The 25,026-nt window shown below is 47.4% G+C and overlaps 1 protein-coding gene across 5 annotated transcripts in view; it reads left to right on the top strand.

The window, feature by feature from the left end:
- The window catches only part of MVB12B (multivesicular body subunit 12B), a 185,586-nt gene that overhangs the window by 71,876 nt on the left and 88,684 nt on the right, over window positions 1–25,026 (top strand). For all 5 annotated transcript variants that reach the window (XR_001886135.1, XM_017874744.1, XM_017874743.1 and 2 more), the window contains exon 6: window positions 1,813–1,935. Coding sequence is in view for 4 of the 5 variants with exons in the window: in XM_017874744.1 (XP_017730233.1) it covers window positions 1,813–1,935 (123 nt within the window). In the remaining variant the exon portion in view is untranslated. The remainder of the gene's footprint in view (window positions 1–1,812; window positions 1,936–25,026) is intronic.

The following is a 25,026-nucleotide window of genomic DNA, read 5'->3' as shown; positions in this document are numbered from 1 at the left end:
CATGTGCCTCTTCCCTGGCCAGGCCTGGGAGGTGCCATGTGTCTCCCTGTGGGCTCCCAGAGACACTCTCTCCTCCTCAGCTTCTGAGGCCAGCCTCCTGGCTCAGGCCTGTACTCTGCTTTACTCTTGTTCATTTGAGCCCAGAGCTGCCTTTTTATCAGCCGGGGCCTTTCCTGATAGCCTAGACCCGGTGAGAGCAGCAGATGAGCCCTTGTGGCATTTGCTTGAAGCATGCGGGGAGCAGGTACCACAGAAATGCAGAGTTTCACCTCTGGCTGTCTTCAGCTCTGGCATCGGAATGCTTTGTGTCAGGATCATGTGGTTAAGAAGGACTCTGTGATCATTCCCTTCCTACACACTCAAAAATCCTGTTTTGCAACATGGTTTACACTAATTATGTAAACAGGACTACAGGAGTAGGAAATAGAATAAACATACTTCAGGCACCTCAGAAGCACCCATTTACATACAAATGGCAGAAACCAGCAATTTAGTAATGAACTTTTAAATCTAATTTCAGTTGCTATGTGTATCTTTAATTATAAACTATCCTGTTGTAAAAAGATTCCATTTTTAACCAGTTTAACCAATTTTAAGGAATAGATATTTACCAGTATGTACCTTGATAAAACCAAAGCCTTTTTTCCTTTATATCACTTTGGAAATATGGCTATAGTTTTATTTCATCTTGGGGCAACAGTTCTCTTCCAGAGGAAGACAATTCCTGTGTTATTTTTAAGCAAGGAAAGAGAATTCAGTATTCAGAACTCTAAGTCACTTATTCTTAAAAGCGGGCACAGTTTTACGTGTTACTTTGCAAGGGTTTGGGATTGTCAGTTGGGGAAGATAGAAAGCTCACATTCCAAACAGCACCTCCAAAGCCTGGCAGCTAGAGGCCGTGGCCCAGATGTGGAGAAATCAGTGCAGCTCACTGGAATCACTCATCTAAGAAGACAGGACTGTGGTTTTACATGGTTCCTGTGGTGTCCTGAGAAGCTTATTAGGGGTTCCCACAGAATAAGTCTTTTTCCATTTTTTGAAGAGATTATATTCCTCTACATCAGGTCCCAAAGATGCAGTTCTGTGGGGCAACTGGGAAGTTGGAAACTGAATATGGTGAAAATGATCCCGTCACTATTCCTAGGAGCTTGGCTGTCTCCTCAGCACTCGCGAGTGTGTGGTGTAGTGGGGGTCAAGGCTGTAGTATCTGTGCGAGGGAAGTCACAGGAGAGCTTGTGCGGTGTCTGGGAGGCCCCTTGGTGTCCACTTCTAGTTGTGTGGTTTGGGGGGCAAGTTTTGCAGTGTGAAGATGATTCCCAAACTGACCCTGAGAATGAGGCCGATGGCAGGTGACACACAGCTGGAAGAGGCTGTATCCTGAGATTGGGGTGTGTTATAGAGTAGGGGGCTAATTCATCTCATGGTTAAAAACCAGCATCTCCCTATCTGTCTCTCCTAACTGCACAAAGGACTTGATGTGGATCATTACGTCATACTCTACAAGGAAATGGTAAAACAGAAAGAAGTTTGGAGAAGCAAGGAAAGTACCAGTTGGAGTAGGAAGGCAAGCTCGGGGAGGGTGACACAGGCGGCCTTGTCCTGAAGGCCTGCCTAGATGGAACAGGTCACCCTCATGTGAACTGTGATGCCCAGAGCACAAAGGAGGTGGTGAAACCCATTTCATGTCGGGGGCAAGAATTGATTCCCTGGTGTTTGAGGCCATGACTCTTTTAAGTTAGTTGGTTTGCTTTGTCACTCAGGTAAATGCTTTGTGCTAACCAGAGCCATGAAGATTTCTCTTTTTTCCTAAAGGGAACTGAACAGCATGGGGATCTGGTATCGAATGGGCAGAGTACCAAGAAATCATGACTCATCTCAACCCACAACGCCTTCCCAGTCATCAGCTGCTTCCACCCCAGCCCCCAACCTTCCCAGGTGAGGCCTTGTTGGCGTGTCTTGTGTTGTCCTATGGTCTTGGGTCCCTGCACAACATTTTAGAACACCACCAAGTGTCTGCTGAAATAGTGCAAAGGACAGCTGAACAATTGTACAAGCAATATATCTTTAGAGGAGATTTTTAAAATCCACTTGGAAATCTTTGCATTACGTGAATGCAAAGGCCATTCTGTGGTCTATTTTGTACGTGTTCTGCAGGCTCCTAAAACTGCACATTATGCAACTTAAAATTGGCTTTGCTATTCAAAAGAGCTGCTAGCTACACACAGACATGTGCTGTGTAGCCATGGAGTTGGGATCACTGGCCTTAAGGTCAAATTCCTTCTCTATCTTGGCCAGCAACTCATTTGCAACCCAGGAGGGTAGGTGAGTTCTTATATTCTTCATTTTCATATCATTTCTTTTTCTAATGATCTACAAACTAAGAAATGGGTAGTTTGGGTATGAGAGAATAGTGAGGAGTTTTTCAGGAAATGTTAGTTTTAATAATTGTCTCCACAAAGAAACTTGGGTGAGCCAACTGTTTGCTCTGCAACTGATTTCAGTCATAATAGAGGTAGTAACAGTCTCTACACTTTCTGCAAAAATAATCCTGTCAAATAAAAATCCTGTGCATCACTAGGAGTAAACTGAGGGCAAGGAACAAACAGCACTGATGGATTAAGCTTGAGAAAGGGACTGCAAAAGTAAATAAAACAAGAATAGTGAGGCAGCAACACTTAGGGATTGACGTAACATAAATGAGAATGGATCTCAAAGCTTCCACGTGGGTGAATAGAGATGAATAAAATCTGTCAGGAACCAGACAGAAGAGTCACCGGTGGGTCTTCCTGGGCCCTCCACAATACAGCCTGCCCTCCGGGACATGCCACCAGCTCTCTGTACTCTGTTCCTCTGTGCCAAGCCTCCGCCTCACTCGGAAGAATGCGCTGTAATGAGGCCCCAAAGCCCTGAGGACTCTGTCCTCTGGGACATCCCCCTATAAAGACAATCTGGTCTTTCTTGTGACAGTTTCATAAACCAAGAGTAGTATTTAAACTTAACTACCCCTGGAATTGCCTGGAACTTTAGAAGGAGTTTTCAGTTTCATTTGGCATAAAAAGTTAGAAATCGCTAATGAGTCTCCCAGAGTTGCAGGGTGAACATTTGAGTCTCTTTGTTAGGTTCAGGAGTGTGAGGCTAGCACCGCGCATCAGCACTTGTTCCTCCGTTTCTGAGCGAGAGCACTGTCAGCTCCACCCTGGAGGGCACTGCCGAGGGTCACTGTCACCTGTGCTCAAGGCTATCTCAGGTGTGTCACCTGTGCTGGGGGGTCAGCTAAGGCCATCACCTGTGTGTTGGGATCCTCCATCACCTGTGCTGAGGCCCATCGCCTGCCTGTACTCGGGTCCGCTCAAGTTTGGGCTCCTTGCAGAGGCTGGAAAGCCCCCCTAGGAGCAGTTGCCCTGAAGTCGTTACAGCTGCTCCCTGCTGACATCATGTGGTTTAGAAGGGCCCAGAAATGGGCACCACCTCAGTCAGGTTTTGACTTTCTGTGGATAAAGAAAGAGCTCCAGTTTTCTCAGATAAAGCAGAGAGAGTACTCTCGGAAGCCTGCCGGTCACTGTGAGAGCAAGGCCACTTGCACCTGAAGCAAGACAGCTGAGAACACTGAGCCACCAGCAGCCTGGCAGGATTGCAGGGCAGCGCATCAGAACCAAGTGTTTATAAGGCTTATGTACTTTATCACCTCTGCCGTACAGTTTATGGTTTACAGTGGCTGCAAGGAAATTGGATCAGTTTTGTTTTACTTGCCAAATAAAACAAATGTCAAAATAGTCAATATAAAATGTATTCTAATTCGGCTGAGTTAAGTCAGCCAGTATGCAGTAGGATAATTGAATGTACTTTAATGCTTCCAAGTAAAAACCACTTGTCTGTCCCAAGTTGTCCTGTGCAGTAATTTACAGGTAGGATGCACACCTATGTGATCCTCGTCCATGAGGGTTTTTTGGTTTTTGTGGGATTTTTTTTGTATTGTTTTCCTATCCAGTATCTTTGATTTTTTTTAAATGAAATGTTGATTATTCATTCAAATTTTTCCATTGAAGACTAGCAAGGATGAGGATGCTGTTTTATTCGTTGAGGCTTCGGGTATCTACACTCTCCAGAGGCGGAACCTGATCGCCTCCCTTCTGGTGAGCAGCAGTGGCTGGGGCTTGTGCTCCAGGTGCTAGGGCCTGCAGGGCCTCACACCAGCTCCGGGATTTCTTGTCTTCCCTCTCCCAGCTCGAGTCCCAGACATTAAGCTGTGCTGGCAGCCTCCTCCTCCCTTCCTGCCCCTGGCTTCTGCACCTTTGCTCTCGGTGCTCCCTGCACATGCGGTGTGTTTGGCAGGTCTTAGCGCAGAGGACTCCTCTCCCAGGAAGCCCTCCCTGAGGCTCCTGGACTGGGCCTGTGCTGGGTCTTCTTCTGTGAGCGCTTCCGGGACATCTTGAGTCAGTGGGGTGGTGTGGGCACGTGGTGAACCTCCGAGGAGCTCCCCAGCGCCCACCTGAATCCAGGCAAGCATTCAGTTTCACAATAAATGTGTCCCTTGGAACCCCTCCGGACGACTCCCTGTTCCCTGAGCACTGCGTGGGTCTTTTCCGATGGTGAGAGTAATCCAGGCTTGTAGAAAATTGGCAGAACGTAGAAAGCATGAAAAAACAGGAATTCCATTTCCCACGAGCAAATGCTTATAACCTTTTGTTATATTTCCCTCATCTTTTTCTTGTGTACTTTTTACATAGGTGATATCATATCGTGTAATAGCAAGTCTGTGTCTTGCTACTGTTTTCTCAAGTAGCCTCAACCATAAACCTGAGAACCACGTCCAGTGCGGTCTTTGTGTGGCGTGGATCGAGCCGCTGGGAGCGCGGTGACGCAGCGCCCTCTACTGCCCAGCAGTGGCGGCGGCAGGGAATGCGGTTCTGAGCCGGAGCTGGTGGCAGGCCCTTTCCCCGCAGAGCGCTGGCCCAGGCTGGCGGGGAGGACCTAGGAAGGGGTGGGTCACAGATCTTGCTGCTTTCTTGAGTCTGTGTTCTTCTCCAAAGCCAAAACCATGTGCTCCGCCTCCGTTTCTTGTGTCATCACTCAGATTTCAAAGAATTCCCTGCCATTTTTTGGAATGCCATTCACTTCCGGCTTTATTTCAGACAAAAGGTGGATCTTTGCATGGTCTGTAGGCCATCACCTGAGGACCTCGTGGTTCTAGCAGCACTGCCTTCTCTGTCCATAAGCAGGAACTGCCTCTAGAAGCAGGAGCTTCCCGCAGAAGCTCTGTTATTGCAGAAAATGCTGTAGTGTCACCAGCTTTGGAGTTGTCCTTTCGGAGCGGTCAGGTCCCCTGGGCTGTACCAGTGAGTTGGTGGCTAAGGCAGTAGAAGGTAGCTTGGCAGAGCTCCTCTCCCTCACAGTGACGCTTCATCTCACACGCAGACATCGCCACACACCTCTTGACTGTCTCCTGATGAAGAAGGGCAGCCGCTTCTTCTGGGACCCAGAGCCTCTTCGTTTCCCTGGCCGCAGGCACTCCATCCCCTCTCTGCCCATGTCATGCATGTCGATCAACAGGAGAGGGCTGGCCTCAGGGCGGAGGCACGGTGCCATCTCTGTGGCCCTCTTTGGGGCTGGGCCTAGCTTTGTGACTCAGCCTCGGGCGTGCGATCAGATGGTGGGGTTTCTGATTTTGGCTCTGTGCAGCTCTCTGGGGCAGGGGAGCCAAGAGAGGAAACACCTTCCTGGCCTCTATCAGAGCAGCCCCTCCACCGTCTCTCACATGCAGGGCATCCCCTGTTTCTGCTGGGAAGAAAAGGTTCCGCTGCTGCTGCCGGGACAGAGGTTGGGAAAAGCCCCAGGAGGCAGGTGGGCTCACAACCGCTGGAGCAGCCGAAGCCCCCAGTGTGATAAGCGAATGGCTCTGTGTCGACCCAGGAGGAGGCCCCTGGTGAGCTGCTGCCCTGTAGCTCAGCAAGCCGCAAACCATGGCTTGATAAAGACATCAGAGGCACGCTTATCAAATTTGCAGATGATACAGAGTCATTAGGGTGAGCTGACGTGCTGAATGACAGAATCAATACTCTGCATCTCCTCTGCAGCCAGAACAACCTGCTGGAACCATGGGAGGCGATGGGCGCGGGCCGAGAGGGCCTCCAAGGTTCAAAAAATTCCATCACACAGGAACCAAGCTGAGGCCTTGCTTAGCAGCCGTGTGTGCGATGGCGGCAGTCAGAGCATGGGTGTGTACAGTGCAGCCTGGTGTGCACAGCGGGAGGCCCTGAGTGGAGTCCTGCTCCTGGGGCGTGTGCACTGCCCCACACCACCAGGCAGAGGTTACCCGAATCCAGTGTCGAGTTTGAGGAATCCAGTTTGGACCTGAGTGGAGACAGGCCAACCTGCTGCAGACATCTTAAGGGTCAATAGCAGCAGAGAAAGTAGAAGTGTTTCCAGGTGTGGATGGGGGGTGGAGAAATGGCTGGGGGCTCCAGAAGACAGAATTAGGTCAGGTGGACTGAGGTTACAAGGAGGTAGATTTAGGCTTAACACTTAAAAAGAAAATCAATAAAGACACCTTCCCCAAGGTGAAAATTCTGTGGCATCAAGAAGCTGACCTGAGGTGTGATGCGCTCCCAGATGCTGGGGGTGGTCAGATGACATTTGGATCTTTCAGACTGCAGGAGAATTAGAGCAATCAGCGTTTCTTAAGCCTTATTTAAGAAACGTGTCATATTCCCTCTCCCCACCTATAGAAATTCAGGTTCAGCAGACCTCCGTGTTAGGGCCACAGACACCCTCCAGTGAGCAGGGAGGGCACAGAGCAGCGGGCCTTGGTTTCAGAGGTCCCCAAGCCACCATTGATGCTGCTTTTGTATCTGACTTGCAGCCATTGCGTTCCTCCACTCACCAGTGCTGAGGTCAGAGGAGGAGGCATGGATAGTGGAGAGTTGCTGCTGTGCAGCCTCCCTGAGAGGGAAGCTCAGAGGGGCCTCCCAGCACATCCGGGGCCCTTGGCGATGCGGACACCATGTCTTGGTCCAGGGTAGGCAGGTGTGAGATGATGACAAGTGGTATTCTGTCCCTTTCAGAGTCTGTCAGAAACACGTAGTCTGGCCTCCAGGTGGCTGGAGTTTTCAGGACATCTTATGTTTATGTGAACATCCATCCTGCGGGGGCTCTCCCAGAAAATCTGCAACATGTGGTTCCAGTAGCCCCACCCCGCCCTTCCCACTCACCTGGGCTGTCCTCACCATGGCCCTGAGGGAGAAGCTGCTGCCCAAACTCTCCTCCCCACAGATGCCAGGCCACGGGCACATCCTGTGACCTTTCTCTGACACTGTCTCTCTTGGGAGAAAGGGCTATTTTCCCCCCCGAAGCCACAGAGCATTTCCCAGCCATTGAGTTCTGACCGGCAGCCTCCCCTGCAAGGTGCAGTTCCTGGGAGCCTCTCGGAGTGTCAGCCACGCCTGGGTTGCCCGTAGGAGGTGACGTGGTGCTCGCTGTTGCAGTCATCTTCCTGTAATTTGTCAGCTCCCAGCAAGTTGTCAGTCACAGGTTCGGAAGTATGTTTCTTAGTGACAGACATAATTGTACTTAACTTTTTGCATGGATGTTATCAATCTGTGACAGATACTCTGGGAAATGGGGCATTTTGATTGCAGAATATCTGTCACATGCATTTAGTCTTCCTCTCAGGGACACCAGAATTCAGTCACAACTTTTGCATGTCGATGTCAGGTTTTGAGAACATAGATCCTTGCTGACCTCAAAAATCGTTCCATCACTCCGATCCCAGGGCTGTCATCGGAAAGGTTAATGGCCCTTCCTACAGGAGAGGAAAAATCATGCTGTGGTGATCTAGAATTCAGGCCGTGCCGCCCAGGCTTGTCCCCTATCACATCATTGTCAGAAGCCCATGAGCGTGCCACACTCCATCCTGGCCTCTCCAACCCTGCCTTCCCTCTGGACATGGGGATCAACTCCACTACTTTCTGATTAACTCGCAGAGTAAGTCAGCAGTGGGGGTGGTGCCTTAGGTGACCGGCTGGAGCCCTGTTGTCCACACTGACAGCCTCAAATCCTTCAGCTGCCTTCTATCCGTTTTCAGTTGTAAGATGGTCCTTGTACCCCAGATGACATGTGTCACCTGTCCTGTTGTTGCAGGACTTGAATGTGAGGCCCAGAATCGCACAGATCAGGGAGACTGAGTTTTCCTTTTCCTGTTGAGGTGTTTACGGCCTGTTCGGAGTGGCAAAAGGCTTGGCGCTGGAGGCATCTGCCTGTGAGAAGTTTCTCCCTAGGGTTCAGTAGGGGAAGGCTCAGTGCAGAGGATTGTAATTGAAATCTGTGGTTTCATGTAAGGTGCATCATTTATGAGAGGGGTTCTGTGTATCCCGGGTGATTCCGATGACTCTTTTTTTCCCCCTAGTAATAAATTGTGACATGGATTTTGAGCTCCACTTCCATAGTTGCAAGAAATGGTTTGGGGGCAGGTGAGCTGAGCAATGGAGCACTCTGTCCTGGTCCCATCAAAAGAGGGCTTGGCACACTGGGTGTGGTGGCTCATGCCTGTAATCCTAGCACTTTGGGAGGCTGAGACGGGAGGATCACTTGAGCTCAGGAGCTCAAAACAAGTCTGCACAACATGGCAAAACCCCATCTCTACAAAAAAATCAAATACAAAAATTAGCTGGGTGTGGTGGTGCATGCCTGTGGTCCTAGCTACTCAGGAGGCGGAGTGAGAGGATCACTTGAGCCTGGAGGTCAAGGCTGCAGTGAGCTGTGATCATGATCCCTCCATTGCACTCCAGCTTGGCCGACAGCACAAGACCCTATCTTAAAAAAAAAAAAAAAAGGAAGAAGAAGGCAAGGGCTTGGGCCCTGCTTTTCTGGCATGGGGGCCTTCAGACACTTCTGCAGGTCATGTCCAGGCATAACTATGGGTCTGGCTTCACTTGGAAAAGTTGGATTTCCTCCTCCTTCACACTAAAGCCACACACGCTTTTTGTTTGTTTAACTCTAAAGACAGAACACACATTTTCGTTGTCTTTTAAGATGAAGACTGTAGCGCAGGGTTCTTTACACAGGGAGCCCAGACATCAGCACTGGGGTGTGAATGATCCCGCTGCGCAAACGGCACCTTCCAGCCAAAAGGACTGGCAGCCAGCCCTGTCTGAGAGACGAGCCCTCTGGAGGGGTCAAACCTGGACACTAAATCCAAGATGGATCGGGGTGGGCTTCTGGGGCTCAGGTATTATTTCTGTAAATAGCCCGCATTTACATTCTTTGCCTATAACTTTAAAGTCTGTGGTGGCCTGATAACTACACTGGGGAAGGCTTCCTGTTATCTGACCGCCCCCCACCTGCTCTATTCTCTCACATTAATTAGGCGAGTCTCCTCTTGTCTCTGGGGCACACCATTCTCATTCCAAAAGCATCTCTGCTCTGGCCCTCACCATGCGCCTCAGTTTGTACCAGCCCCTTCCCTCCTGGAAGAGTTACACTGGACTCCAGAATGCTTAGGATTGGCCCTGGCCAGCCCCGCCCCAGGCCTGTAGTAGCCCACATCACTTCTAGAAAGCCTAGCCCACGTCATTTCCCTTCTTCTCCTCCAGTTGCCTGCGTTGTACGGCTTGGCATCTCACAGTTCCCTATCATCGCTGCATGTATTTCTGTTTGATCTTACTGACTAGATTTGCTGCTTGCTGATGACAGAGATCCTCATGTTTTCCTTTTTCTCCTTGAAAGCCTCAAAAGAGGCTAGTCACACAGAAATAGCAATGATGATCACATTGCATCACCATTCCTCAAAACTGAGCAAGTACTTTCAACCATGTCATCTCATTGCATGCTCACAGTAAGTGTTCAGTGGAAAATGTGTGGCCCCCAGATGGTAAAGAACTCTGAATTCCAGGTGGCTGGCGTGTGTTAGGCACCCAGAAAGTATTTATTGGATGCATAAGGTGAGTTAGTTTAATGCATAGGACTGGACATCATATTTTATGCATCGCTCCTTCCATCCGTCCTTCCATCCCTCCGTCCATCCAGCCAGCAGAGACTTATCATGCATTTATTAGGTATGAGGTACTGTTCAAAGGCTTTACAAATAACTCCTTTAATTCTTTATTTTTATTTATTTTTTATTTTTGAGATGGAGTCTCACTGTCGCCCAGGCTGGAGTGCAGTGGTGCTATATCGGCTCACTGCAACCTCTGCCTCCTGGGTTCTAGCATTTTTCCCACCTCATCCTCCCAAGTAGCTGGGATTACAAACGTGCGCCACCACGCCTAGCTAATTTTTTGTATTTTTAGTAGAAAATACAAAATATTGGCCAGGCTGGTCCCGAACTCCTGACCTCAAGTGATCTGCCTGCCTCGACCTCCCAAAGTGCTAGGATTGTAGGCGTGAGCCACCGCACCCAGCCAACTCGTTTAATTCTAATAATAGCTCTGTGAGTCAGTTACTATTATCAGCCCAGGTTTAAGTTGAGGAAACTGAGAGCGAGGAGGTTAAATCCCTTGCCCAAGGTCATACAGTTAGTAAGTGTCAGGGCTAGGATCTTCACCCAAGCAGGCAAACTACTGTTAGTGTGCAGATTGTCACGAGGCCCCCGGCTGTGAAGCCTTTCATCAGGGAACCAAGCATGTGCCTGGAGGGGCTGGTGGGTAGGGGGGTTGCCCATCCAGGTGGCCCCGCCACCTTCCTGTGCAGCTTCTCCAGGCTTCTGACCAGCAGCTGGTGAATGAGGACTTCCCCGGGCGTGTGGGTGGGGAACTCGTCCTGCAGAGGCCCCTCTGGTCGGAAACCGCCTAAGCAGTCTTAGGGAGACGTGTGAACTTTGGCCGGTGTCCAGCACACTTGCACTGTGGTCGCCGACTGAGGGAACATGTGGAGGCCGCCCCGGGAGGTCCCAGCACCACCATCCTTCCCTCGCTTTGAAGCAGGCATTTAAGCAGGGTTACGAGCAGTGTGGTTTATTCTGGTGATCGTGAGAGCGGCATGAAAGAGACCTACAGAATGAGGTTATTTGAATATCTTCAAAATGCTCGTGAACAGAGCGGTGGCCGCTCTTGGACCATTATCAAACTTAGTTTTGGTGTCAGAGTAATTTTGAAGGGGAAATTTCATTAGAATGCAGTTCGGTATTGTTAGATATGAATGATGAGTTTAGGCTGAGCAATACACTTTTTGATATTAATTTTTAATACAGCTTCTTAGGAAGTCAGAGCTTCTATTTAATGAAGAATTGACGATTTGTCAATTCAGCTCCCACCTCGGAGCTGGCCTTGGGGTTCGCGCTCTCACATCAGATTTTTGAGAAGGTGTTTGCTGCTTGTAAACGTGTTATCTTTGTAATTTTGGTGACTTTCTGAGTGTCTTATTTTTCTCAGTGCTCATGGTAGTTATGTGTGCTTTTTTGTTGTTATCGTCCCGAGAAGCAGGGTTAGAAATGGGAAATTATTCCCTTCTGAGTCCGGCTCACGAGTGCGCGAGGGCTCTTTGTGCCGTTGGTTTCAGCGCCAGGGTTTGGAGAAAGGCTTTTTTCAGGATTATGAAAATAGTTTTCTGTGTGTCAGAACAGATTTATCAGTTCACTTTAGGGTCGGTTTTGTGAACCAGACCATTTAGAGGAGGATATTTTACCTTTTATCAGAGTGGAAGCTGACAGTCTATTTGCAGGTAGCTCTGTGGAATGTTTCACTTGGGTCTCTCAGTGTAAATCTAGCTGCCAAATAAAGTAAAAATGGGCATTAAACTAGTGATATTTCCCAGGATTTTGCTACCACCCCCCACCCCCCACCCTAACTATGCTGTTCTATTTCGATGCAGAGTTTCAATTATTAATTGGGATATTTAATAAAATCCTTTGCTTGCAGTTACTTTTAAAAGGCCTTTTCAGTTCATTTGGGTTCGGTTTTTGCCAGTGGGTAGGGTAGAATTCAATCTGAATATCCTTCATGAGCAGCAGATGTTTTGTTTCCAGTTGAATAATAATATTAATAATTATTATTATTAGAATAAATGCAATTATTATTATCATCATTATTATTTCAGCTATAATTTTCTGGGCATCTTGTGTCAGACATTGTGTAAACATTATATATATACATATATATATATGCACACACACACAGATGGATAGATACATAGTTTTAATCTTTATAACCATGTTATGAGGTGAATAATTGTGTCCTCATTTTATTTTGTTTTGGTTTTGTGGGTTTTTTTTTTTTTTTTTTTTTTTTTTGAGACGAAATCTTGCTCTGTCACCCAGGCTGGAGTGTTGAGAAGACTGAAGCTTGAAGAGATCATGACTCATCCGAGGGCAGGGAGTTAGGATTTAGAGGGGTTGTGAGCAGAGGAGAGGTCTCGCAGTAATGCCCTGCCTGCCTTCAAGGAGCCTCAGGGCTTCCTGATTGAACGCTGACCCTCTGCTGTGAGCTCAACCTTGCATGGGACCAAAAATCACCATCCGGCCTGTAGCCCACATTCCACCTCCTCCTCAGTCCTGGCTGTATTTTGCTAAACAAATTGTTTTCCACAGCTTTTGAGATGGATTGGGCAGGGAGGAGACAAATGTTGCCTTTGGCTCTTTGATAGAGGATGTGCTGCATTCAGTCCAGACTGCAGCTTGTCCTGTGCTCTCACGCACACAGCCCTTTATGAATCTGACTTTGGCAGTCCCCTGACTCTTGAATTTTCAAAAAGCGGATATTTTAGTAGGCTGGAAGAAGATGAAAAGCTAGCAGTGCCCATATGTTCCTTGTTTTTAAAAGTAAGGTCAGCGAGGTTTAGAGACTCTTTAAATATTTCAGTTTATAAGATTAGACTAGATCATCTGGAATGGAAGTGTGGTGCCCCTGGTCCCAGACTTGGCTTTTTTCTTCATTTCTTTTATATGGGAGGTAGGTGTTTTGGCATTGCAAGGTTCAAGTGTAATAAAACTTAAATGTAGTGAATAAATACCATGATTTGGAGTGTTGCTGCGGCTATGAAAGTTAGTTTCCTTTCTTCGTCTTTTTTTTTTTTTTTTTTTAAGTAATCAGTGATTTGAAAAATAGCAGATTGGTACAAGGATTGTAACTTAAGAAACTGAAAACTCCCATGCTTTAAAGTATAGTCTTTGACATTTTTCTGCGGAAGCATTTTCTTCACTCATTTAAATCTTCCTAGGCTGAGATTAAGCATTCATCCTGAAATGTACACTTGAATAGTTTGAAATTCAACACAAGTGTATATTTTTAGTTAAGACATTTTCTCTTGGGTTATCAGTGGTCAGTGATGTAGTGGTGGTTTTGCTTGACCCCAAGATATTTACAGAAGCCTAGGATCTGAGCAAATATCTAGCCCAACCCCAAGTTGGGACTGGGTCTCGATTATTGGTGCAACACACCTAATGTTTTATGCCTCTCACCCAAAAAGTGTTTTTACAGCCAGGATGTGCCCATAGCCACCAACAGTAACTGCTGGGAGACACGTCAGGAAGAGGTAGCTGTGGTCACTGCCTCTTACGACAGCCAAAAGCCCAAAACAGGAGGGACCCTACCCTTCTCCCAGTGCACAATGAGTGGGAGCTCTGTGTTCTGGCCGGCATTTCCCGTCACGTTCAATAGGACACGTTCACTCTTCATACTTCTTCAATTCTAAATTTCAGAAGTAATTTGTCACTTTAGAGGAGGGCGTCATTAATAACCATTATTTAGAACTGTCGAGTCTTCCTCTCTGTGTGTGTCTGAGTTAAGCATCCCCAAAATTGGCCTCGTTGGTGGCAAGCAGTGCCCCACATTGACAGATCAAGACTACCCCACCCCCACTGACGCCCTCACAACCCAGTTCTTCCCCGTCTGCCTTTAATCACCGCGAGGGGGGCGACAGGGAATGGCTACGGCATGTCCTCCTGGAATTCATTAGTGTTATTACCAAAGACCGTGTTGTAAATTGAGATTTTTTTTTTTAACTGCTTGGAAAAAATTTCTCCTTAACTATTTCATTTTATTGTACTTCAAAAAAAGAAAGAAAGATTTTTCTTGTCAAACTTTTGGAGCAGAATAGTTTGGAAACCCCGACTTCAGATCCCACTGGGTGTGGACCCTGAGTTGTAAATGAAGCTGAAATCGCATCTGGTTACCCTTGAGCTCTGGGATGAGGGCCAAGGAAGAACCCCCAAACCTTCCGAGGGGTGGTTAAGAAAAAGAATTGCCATTCAATGTATGTTAATGCGCATTGTTATTCTTTAACATTAAAATTCCACTAAAGTACTAATAATTACTGTTAATATCTTTCGGTGGAAACTTACAGTAAAGGAGCAGTAGTGGAAACAGTATTTAAAGGCGAGCTGCTGGCATGATAAGAATGCAAATAAGCGTTATTAGCCTAATGATTTTGCCGTCACCATGGTTGTGCAGCAGCAGTGTTGTGAATATGTCATCCGGCACCCGTGAATTTGGAAAGTGTGTCAAAACACAACTTCAATTAGTTTGCTCTAATTATGGCTCTGGAGAGTTTGTAACTACATCACTCCTCATTAAAAGAGATTTTCTTATATGGATTAATATAATATACAAAGGAAAGTTTCAAAGTTCCCGACGCCATTCACTCCCCCCACGAATGAGCCAGGGCAGGCCTGATGGATCCGGATCCGGGGTCTGTGCCTGCAGTGGGCCCAGGTAGGGGGCTGGGGCGGCTCCCTCCTTATGCCTGGCGATCCACTTCCTACTGAAAGTGGCCACTGCAAATGGAGCCTTTTCCACAAGAGGGTAAGTGAACCCATCACAGGCTTTTAAGGAGAAACGGCTAACCTGAAACTATCAGGGTGTCCCTCTTTCTCAGCTTCTAGGTGGAGGCTGCAAGCAGAAAGGTCTCTGGACCTACCGTGGTCCAGTCCCATGTGTGCACTCAGCCCTTGGCCCTGTCCTGGGTCCTTCAGGGAGACTGTGTGGGAAAATATGTTGGTTTTGGTCACGCAGAATCACATGGTATCTATGAAATGTTAGTAAAAGTCTTTTCAGATAGCAAAGGTGTACATTAAGGAAGTATCCAAGCTGACATATAGTTCTAAATGCTGTCATTGAGCCTTGGCCATCTTGAAAGAAGAAAGAGAGTTCACATTTTCTTGTCCTGTTGTGGACTTTCCCCTCCCCAAGGACACCTGTCCTGCAGCGCCCACCTTCTCGAGTCCCACTCTGCAGGGTTTGGATGGTCACCTTGTCACCTTGCCTCAAGTCAGCCTTGTGGGACTGTTCCTTGAGCTTTGCTGCCCCCACCTCCATCATTCTGCTGAGCTCCTGGCCACAGAGGCATCATGACTTCCATTGGGGGTGCTCAGTGATGCATTTTGAACCCAAGAGTTAAATTTTAGAATGCTGGTTGAGGAGGCCTGGGTTTTGGTTTTCCTCTGATTTAGCCACACAGTGCAGATGATCGAAAATACAGCCTTGAAAACATTTTTGTGGGCCTTGCGTGTTCTCTTTGTCATCACTTTTGGTGAGTAACTCTGTGTGTGTGTGTGTGTGTGTGTGTGTGTGTGTGTGTGTGTGTGTTTGATGAGTCCCTTGGGCCTTCTTTACACCACTCACAGGCAGTGCTACTTTGAGTGAGTTTTATCACTCTCTGAGCCTATTTCTTCCTCTGTGAAATGGGGATAAAAATGCCTCCTTTGCAGCATTTGTCACGAGAGTTAAATGGCAGGACACAGAAAGCACCACCCTGGTGCCCAGTGAGTGCCTGTGCATGCTGGCTTTCTGTCTGTGTCCAGGTTTCATTGCAGAACTTAGCCTAGCATGAGCAGGGCATCCCCTTAGACCTTTCCTTTGCCACCACGTGGCTCCTGCCTGCTACAGTTGCAACTCCAGTCACCAGCACCCCCTCCAGCGCCTCACAGCATCAGAGACTGGGCGCAGGCATCCTCCCCTGCGGAGCTGGGACTAGAACGGCTGTGCTCACAGGTGAGCAGCTGGGAAGGGGTTAAGATAGTAATTGTGTAAGTCTTCCAGGCTTTCTCCCAGTTCTGCGATAATTTGATGAAGAACTTCACCCTAATTAAATATTCAAATTAGGAATAAGTGTCAATATGGCTTCCCATTGCCTGGAATGATGATTAATTGTATTCAAAACTCTAGTGGCCCACTGTAATCTAAACCTAACCGTTGTGCTTGATTATTTCTACACCACACTTGCCATGTTTTCGTTTTAAGATTTAAACTAGTAATTGATTTGCCATATGCCATCAAGCTGCACGTACTTTATGCATTTAGGAACTTGGGGAGTTTGGAATTGTGATTTCCTTCGTCTTCAGTGGCAGCTTTTTTTCCCTTGTCCAATGCTGAGTGATTTGGTTGTGTGTGTGTGTGTGTGTGTATGCGTGCGTGTATATGTTGCCCATGAGGAAAACCCATTCTATAGCCAGGCTGGTAGGTTGGAGTTATATTGATCATGGCTAGATGGGCTTCCTGAATGAAAAATGAACAGGTCTGTGTTTGCACTTACTTCAGGCCCCGTGTCATCTCGGTAAAGCAACAACATAGCATGGTGGAAAGAGCATTAATGCACATCCTAGCCCAGCCATTTTCTTCAGCTGTGTGACTTTGGGTGAGTTACTTAACCTCTCTGAACCGCTTTTCCCCCATGTCTAGGGTACTACTTCCCTTGCTGGGTTGTTTAGATTAGAGATGCGTATGAAGCATGAGGAACAGTGCAAGTGCCTTGTGAGTGGTAACTGCCATAGTCCTAAATAATTACAGGAGTGAAAATTCAAGGAGCAAAGCCTTCACGCCGGCCTCCCTGGAAAGCCACTCCCAGCCATCCAAGTCAAATCCCATTTCCTACCTCTCTGACTCCCGGAGCCTCCGTTGCCCATCCTTGGCTTTGTGACATCTCTTGGGCCACTGTCTAGACTCTGGAATTACTATTTCATTGCTCAGGCCTTTTCTCTCCGACCATAGTCTTTCCTTTTCGCAGGTGGGACCATGGCTCCCATGTCCCTGGATACCTCCCAGGGCCTAACGGGGTGCCTGGCCTATAGTAGACTCTCAACAGATGTTTGTTGTTTTGGTTATTTCTTTTTCATGCCACTGTTTTAAAATTCAAGCCTATAACCGTATTGTCCGTTACGGCCTATGTTTTGATATTCAGAGCTTTTTACTTTGTGATATAGGAGATTTATGTTTGTGTTTCAGTTGACTTACAGATAAATTCCGAAAGGGGAAGATACAAGTTTCATTTGATTTCTTCAACTGTCTCGGTGCCAGGCAGTGCCTAGCACACAGTAGGAGCACAATAAAAAAAGTGCGCTGAGTCAGTCGCCACATCCTAATTTATAGCAGCCTTGTGTGCTTGTTGATACCGGTCCAGCCCCCCTGGTAAGGGGTTGTGTTCTTTGGGTAATATTTGGAATTGAGTTTTAGGTCTAGGCATAGAAGGTTTATAAGATAGTGAATATAACTGTAGAGGAAATAGGTCTGTTTTGAGTTTTACAAAACCTTACTTGTCTTGGCTGGTGTCAATTACAAAACAAAACAAAAGAGCGACTCATCAGACTGTGAGAAATGATAGTAAACTTGGGGCGTGGTGGTTTCTCTCTGAGGTTGGCTCCAAAATCAATATGAAAAGAAAAATCACCACCACTGAAAATATTTTAGAGCCTAGCGTGATTAAAATAACTGACTTTCTGTTTTAGTGGAACCAAGTTGCAAGAAAGAATTACAATATCTCCTCACATCTCTGGGTCTTCACAGATCTCAATCGTAATTCAGAGCCTCACTTGGGAAACACAGGGGACTTGGAGCAGGAATCCTGGCTGTGAAGTCATTGAGGAGAATTCGAGTGTTAGTCGGGCCCTTCCAGCTGAAAATGATTCATTTTAATTACCTTCCAGGGCGATCCAATACCTGAGCATATGGTCTTTAAGAAATAAGGTTCCCCAAACTGTCAGCAAGTATGGGCAATGGTCAGGGACCTCTTTCTGACACCGTTGACCAGCCTTGGAGAGCGGGCACTCTAGAAGGTGCTTATTAAAATGCCAGCAGGTGCAGCAAAGGTCCCCTTCCCTGTGACTCCCGCACCCTGTTTGTGCCAGGTGTTTTATAAGAGCCTTTTTCTTCATTAAATGGCATTCATTAAGCACGTCCTTACACCTGGCACAGAAGCTGTGCGTCACAGATGACTTCTTCCCAGTGGTGTTTGCAGGAATAAAACGGAATTTCATTTAGCCATTTGCTGTGTTCTTTCCCTTCCTATCTTAACTTGACTTTTGTTGCTTTTCGTGCTTCTGCTGCTGCCCCCACAATCCATTCCTTTCCTTTGTACATGACCTCTGGTCTTTGTCCACCAGCAGACACATTATATAGAAAACAAGATGTCCCTTCAGCACCAAGCACCACCACGCTGGATGCTTTCATACGCGTCTCTTCTACTCTCCCAGCCACGTTGGGAAGCATTCTCCTAGTTTTTGCCATCTTTTTTTCCGATTAAAAGAAATAATTTCTCATCGAAAAACATTAACACTTAAAAAATATGGAAAAGCAGTGGGGGCAAATCCACACTCCCACCTCAGAGGCTTCTGTCATCAATACCATGAGCCTCTCCTGCCCGTCAGTCACCTCTGAGTTACTCCCTCCAGGCCCTGTGCTGTGCCGTAGCTTAGCTGTGTGTGCCCATGGAAAAAAAATTGTCTTATGGGGTTGTTTATAATACATCATTCTGCAACTTTTTTTTGCTTGGCTTGTTTTTTTGGTTTTGTTTTACTTAACAGCCATGTCTTTGGGAGTTGGCCATTTTTACAGAAAAACCTCTGGCTCTCTTCATCTATTCGTTTCATGTAATACTTTAGTATTATATGAAAATTCCACATTTTATTAGCCTCCTCTTGTTGATGGTCACTGGGCTGCTCCCAGTCCTTTGCCATGACAAATGCTGCCCCAAGGCCCTGGTTCCTGTCCTTTCCTTCCACAGCTGAGATAATATTCCATACCTGGATCCCGAACTTCTCACTCCAGCCTTCCCCACAAAGCCTGTAAACATGGTTTTATGTCTGCATAATATTCTGAGTCAGACATTGTAATGTTATTTCCAGTTTTTGAGGAGACCGTCATAATTAAGAGCATGAATTGTGTAATTTGCCCCATCGGCATTCAGATCCAAGCTCCTGCACCCTCTGTGTTCAACTCCAGGCTGTATCCAGCAGACAGGCAAGCTATGGAGCCCCTCTGAGACACCTGTGGAGTGGGGGTGCTCTCAGCACCTCACTGTAGGATTGGGTTGGGGATCATAAGATGCATATGACAGGTACCTGCTGTAAACAAGTCAACTGATGCTGTTAAATTTTCTTAAGTAGATCATTTTCCCACATTGCAGGTTCTTTCCTCAAATTTCAAAAAGGGAAGAATAAATGCTGGTCCTTTTGTCCCATTACTTCCCCATTCTTAAGTATTAAATTGGAATCATCTGGAATGTATTATTGTGTTTCTCCTAGAGAAGGTGACATGAATAATCTTCTGTTGTTGTCTTCCTGCACAAAAGACAACTTGAAGTAGTACAAAATTGCCGAATCACAACTATTTTCACCTTCAAAACTCTGTGGCTGCATCATCTTCCAGCATTTAGTATGGCAGAGGAAAAGTCTGAAGTCACCGTCAGTATTTGCCAGGATGAATCCTCTTTTCATTGCATTTTCTGGAATACTGTGAACCCCATTGGTTTTGTGTGTGTGTGTGTGTGTGTGCATAAGCGGTGGGAGATAAAAGTGGCAGCTGCCTCTGACTATGAGTGCGCCTCTGCCTTGCTAGTCACCACTCCCTCGACGCTGCCCTTTGACAGTCTGGGAGGACAGCAGGCACTGCAGCTGCCTGGGCAGAGCCGTCTTCATTATATGTGGCCACTGGGTCCACAAGATTAATGGTAACATTTTAAAAATTCACACAGACCTGGAATCAGCACTAGAAAATACAGATTTAAATTAACAAGGAAAAAGCAGAATCCCATCAAAGGAAATAAATCGTGCTGGCAACTATTGTCACATAATAAAATGTATTCTATAACTGAAGGGCTTTTATATGGAGCTGTCTGCAGCTTAGTGGCCATGTTAATTGAATAAGGTGCCTAAGACTGACTTGGGGGAAAAAAATGAAATTCCCCTCAGCATCTATTTAGCTGGAGCCGTCATCGTTGGCAGCATGTGCTTGCTGACCTGTTTGTTACAGAACAGCCAGTCCCTCCTGCAGAGAGACATGATGGCCACCAGAAGCAGCAGGGTGAGCCCTGTCTCCTCCGGGCAGTTCTATGGACAGGGGGAAGGGGGGGAAAGCTTGGTAACGCTCCCCGAGGATTTAGGGACTGTTCTAGTTATAATTCTCCAGTGACCAAACAGATTTTGGAATAATAATCCATCATTTGAGTCAAGTGGCAGAAATGGTTGTCCTCTGATGAACAGCCCTTGCTCCAGAGGTCTAAGACCTACTAGGGAAGGTGCCAGAAGGCCTTCACCTCCAGGCACTATCCTAAGTAGAGAGAGTTTCTCAAGACTTTGAGTCTCCTTCTCCTTAGTCTGTTGGGGAGCTTTATGAACTCTCCTAAAATCTAAACTCACGAATCTGCCTATAGAGTGGTCAACTTCGGGACCACTAAAATGACTCCACTGAAACTGCTGTCCATGGGTGCACCAGCCACCATCATTCTCATGGACCTCTTGGATTTTTTAAAAATTATTATTTTTAACTATTTGTTTATTTTGAGACCGGATAATGAAACTGACTGATTTTGGGGTTTTTTGTTTGTTTGTTTGTTTGTTTGTTTGTTTGTTTGTTTTTGGTAGAGTCAGGGTTTTGCCATGATGCCCAGGCTGGTCTCGAACTCCTGGGTTCAAGCGACCCACTCGCCTCAGCCTCCCAAAGTCCTGGGATTACAGGCGTGAGCCCCCACTCCCGGCCGACCTCTCGGTTTTGTTTGATGCTGTTGAGCACCTGCTCATTCTTATAACTCCCTGGCTGGGAGCTGCAGAAGAGGTGAGCGTCTGATGCCCGTGGCCTAGTGCAGCTCCTGATCTCTTCCTTCCTCCCTCCTCCAGGTACAGGGTCGTGATCGGGGCCTTCTTTCAGTCTCCTTAGACAGTTCAACCTGTCCATTCTCATTAACCAGAGGCCTTTGTATGGGAAAGAAGTCAAAGAGTGTTGGGTTAACTGACCACAATTGCAAGCATTAAAATAAGGATTTTCTGTCTATGGATGCTGGTCCACAGACACTGGATGCTATGGTCATAGGCACCAGCACAGACCAATAAATAGTCTTCGAAAATGTTTTAAAAGACAGCCAAATATTTCATGAAACAGTGGCACCACAATTTTTTTAACCTGTCCTCCATTGTGTGGTGGTTCATCTGATTCTAGCTTTTGGCTTTATAAGCAGTGGTGTGATGAACTTATTGTGTATATAAAAATATCATGAATCAGAAATAGTTGCATTTTCCAAGCCATTACCCAACCCAGTCGTGAGGATGAGAAGGAGAGAAGTGACAACGCTTCCTGGAAGTTTCCCAAAGCTATCCCTATTATAAGTCAGAATCAGATCAACAAGTAGACAATCTTAGAGGATTTTCCCTGATATTTGTTAAGCACTCATTATGTACGGGGCATTTTTCTCGCCCCTGGGGATGTGGTAGGAAGAAAAGGCGTGATGGAGATCATGTTCTGGTGATATGAAAACAAGTCAGACAGCCCGGTGGAGTGGAAGGGCACCGCAGGGAGGAGGCAGGTGTTGTAAGAGTGGGTGTGGGGGTGCCTCCTCAGAAGGGTGGCCTGACTGGGGAGGGAAGCCAGCCGCTGAGATCTGGGGACATTGGCAAGTGCAAAGGCCCTGAGGCAGAAACAAGAGCAGGGGCTGGAGGGACAAAAGCAGCTACTGAGGTTAGCGGACGTGGATGCAGGGAGGATGGACAAGATGCGGTCAGAGAGGAGGGATGGGCTGGAGCTGGCAGCACCTCTTAACCGTGGGCGGGCTTGGATTTCATCCTGATGCAGAGGAAAGGCGCCATGGGTTCTGTTGTGGTGCTACATGGAGGCCCTCATGAGCTGGACTCTAAAACAATGCCAGTGTGGCAAGAATGGGGAGAGTCGGAATAGGATTGAAGCTCGCGTGCTTGTATGTGCTCACACGTGCCTGGTTCCGTGCTGTCAACCCTGCCTGCATGGTGGCCCTCTGTGCCCTGGGAGGGAACACACCCTTGCCAAAGGCCATGTGGCTCCCTGGTGCTAGCGCTGGGATTTGGACCCACATCCAGCAGACTCGGGGCACTGCCCTTAACCGCTACAACTGGTTTGCCTCCCTGGGTGTGCATTCGGGCCATTGGTCGTCCAGCTCTGTATATTTCCCTGTAACCTGTCGGGATCACTGAGCTAGTGAGCGGCAGAGGTGTCATGTCCCTGGCATCACTGATTTCAAAAGGGCCTTCAGGAGGGACCCTGTGGCCCGGATTTAGTCGTCTCATTTTATATACCCGATAGTGAAGCTGAATTGGGGTAACTCTAACATAGCAATAACCACCTCTGGAGGACACATGGACTGACCTCTTCATTCATTCCTGGCTTTCCCTTCATCAACTTTACCTCCCAGGACCTCACTTTCCTATTCTGTTAAATGAGAATAATTACTCCTATCTAAAAAGGTTGCTGAGGGGATGAGGCCGGGTGATATATCCAGGACCCCCAGCCCAGGTCCTGGCAGGTGGGGCTCCACCCCACACTGGGGAACTGGAATCTCATCTTGCCTGAGACCCAGCTGATGGCAGAGCCTTCCTTCTTGTCTCTCACTTTCAGGCTAATCTGACACCAAAGCACCCCTTGGCCACTTCTCCTTCAGCAGTTGACTCGTCCTGTTTAATCACAGGTAACCTGTCCCTGGGGCCCAAACTGTTCTTTCTCATTAATGGGAAGCCTTGATGTGCCTTTCTGTCCTGTCCCCATGTCCCCTGCTTCCTGTGTCCAGGAACAGTGGAAACAGAAATGCAGGGGAAGCTATTTGCTGTGTAGGAAGGAGCCTTCTCCCTAAAGCTTTTTCTGCCCAGGGGCCTTCCCACCTGCTACTCTCTGGCTGCCGTCCCTTACCCACTCTTGCATCAGCTACTTTAGCTGGAGTATTCAGTCACCTGATTTCAATTCAGCAGATCCCTACTGAGCAGCTATTCTGCAAAAAAATACAGTCAGCCTGTGACTCGAATCCTCTTTTAATTTCACATTTGCTACATCAGGCACACATTATCTATCGTATATGAACAGAAACTTTCTTTTTTTTCCCTCTTGTAAATTCCTGGTTGCTGCTGCTGCTGATTTCTTCTTACCCATACCGGGTTTCCTCCATAATGGAGAGGTGAAATTCAGGGTATAAAACAGAGACCCCTGGAGTCTAATTGGGAAAATACACACTGGGAGAAATGAAATGATAGAGACTAACAGCAGTTCATGTCAAAAAAAAAAAAAACCCACGGGTTTTCGTGGGCCAACTACAACACTTGATTTGGTCAACAAATGGTCAACAATTGTCTACCTTGTGACAAAAAATTGTCCCAGAAAATGAAGTACAAAATTGATGATATTTGGCCCTGCTCCTGAGGAGGTCACAATCACATTGGGGACAATTTTGTATCAGATGACCAAAGTGTATTGATACCTGGAGTGGGGTGAGAGAAGACACTCAGGCTTCCAAGTCAGTCTGGGGCAAGCCCAGGAAAGGTTTTACCAAAGAGGGGATGGTTGGGTGGGATCTTGAAGTATGAATAGGGGTTTGGAGAGTAGGTAAGGAAGAATGGAGATTCCTAGGAAGAGGGAGTGGCATGGATAAAGAATCAGTCCTAGGCATGAGAAAAACAAGGCCTATTCAGAGATTAACAAGGCTTCCACTCTTCCTGGAGGAGAGGGGAAGTAAGTAGTGGCAAGAGGCAGAATCTGGAAGCGGGGCTGGTGTGCTAGGGATGTGGAAGTGTGTGGAGTGAGAAGACAGCTAAGCCAGGAACCTGGCAAACAGCAACCTCGCAAAGGTTGGAGGTGGAGTGAGAGTTGGGGCGGGGGGGGGGGCAGAAAGAATCATTTCCAGCAAAGGAAGAGAACTTGGGGCAGGGGGTGAGTTGCAGGGCGAGCCACGCAAAATCTGAGACCCTGGAGGGACAATCAAGTTTGGTCCCAGACATCAGTATTGCATGGGGCAGCTTGAGAGCCGGGCCTCTTGATTTCTCTGTTGTTCATATACTTTTGTTGTTGTTGTTATTGCTCATATATATCTTTTAAGTCCTACATTTCCCCAAAACTGTCCATTTAGCGGGTCTGTGGCAAGTCATGTTGACATGAATGAAGTCTCTGCACAAAGTAGGTGGTGAGTAATTGTGGGCTCGCGATCATCTGCTGCTACCCTTCCCATCCACACCGGCATCTTAGTTTTATTTCCTCCCTCTCCCACAGACGGGCAGGGTTTTGACGTTGTAAATTGGATCTTGGCACATTTCTGCTTAAAAATCCTTCCAGAGAAAGGCAGAACCGATGCTGGGCTCCACGTGGCCTGGCCCCACCTTCTTCCTGGCCTTCTAGGCCTGGCAACCCTGGCTTCCTCCTAAGTCTGGAGGAAGTCAGACTCCCCACAGAGCCTCAAGTGCACACACCTCCTCCCTGCCGCATCTCTCTGATTTCTGCCTATCTCCAGTTCCCACTTCAATGTCCCTTCCTCCAGGAAGCCTTCCAGGGAGCCTCCTCCTACCCTGCCCTTCATAGCACTTGAGTCTTCCCACTTTCCATAGGAAATTATCACACTTGTAAGCAAGTGTTCAGGTAACTTTATGGATATTTTCGTGTCCCCCTGCCTGTCCTGCCACCACTGAGTCCCCCACAGATCTGTGTTGATGCATAGTTGACCACCCAACAGCTCAGCTGGCCCCATTTTCTCCTCTGCCTCCTGGCTGGCCTCTTTGCCATCATCCATGTCCACCTGGCTCCCAAAGTTCTGCTAATGCTCCTGCCTCCTCTGTGAGTCTCCCTGAATGCTTCTAGCCCCTGGAGTATTTACTAGAATGCACAGATCGCT

Source organism: Rhinopithecus bieti, unplaced genomic scaffold, assembly GCF_001698545.2.
Source record: "Rhinopithecus bieti isolate Rb0 unplaced genomic scaffold, ASM169854v2 scaffold_7967, whole genome shotgun sequence".
Taxonomy (NCBI): domain Eukaryota; kingdom Metazoa; phylum Chordata; class Mammalia; order Primates; family Cercopithecidae; genus Rhinopithecus; species Rhinopithecus bieti.
The sequence above is the reverse complement of the archived record's forward strand: the minus strand, read 5'-3'. Positions and strand labels throughout refer to the sequence as shown.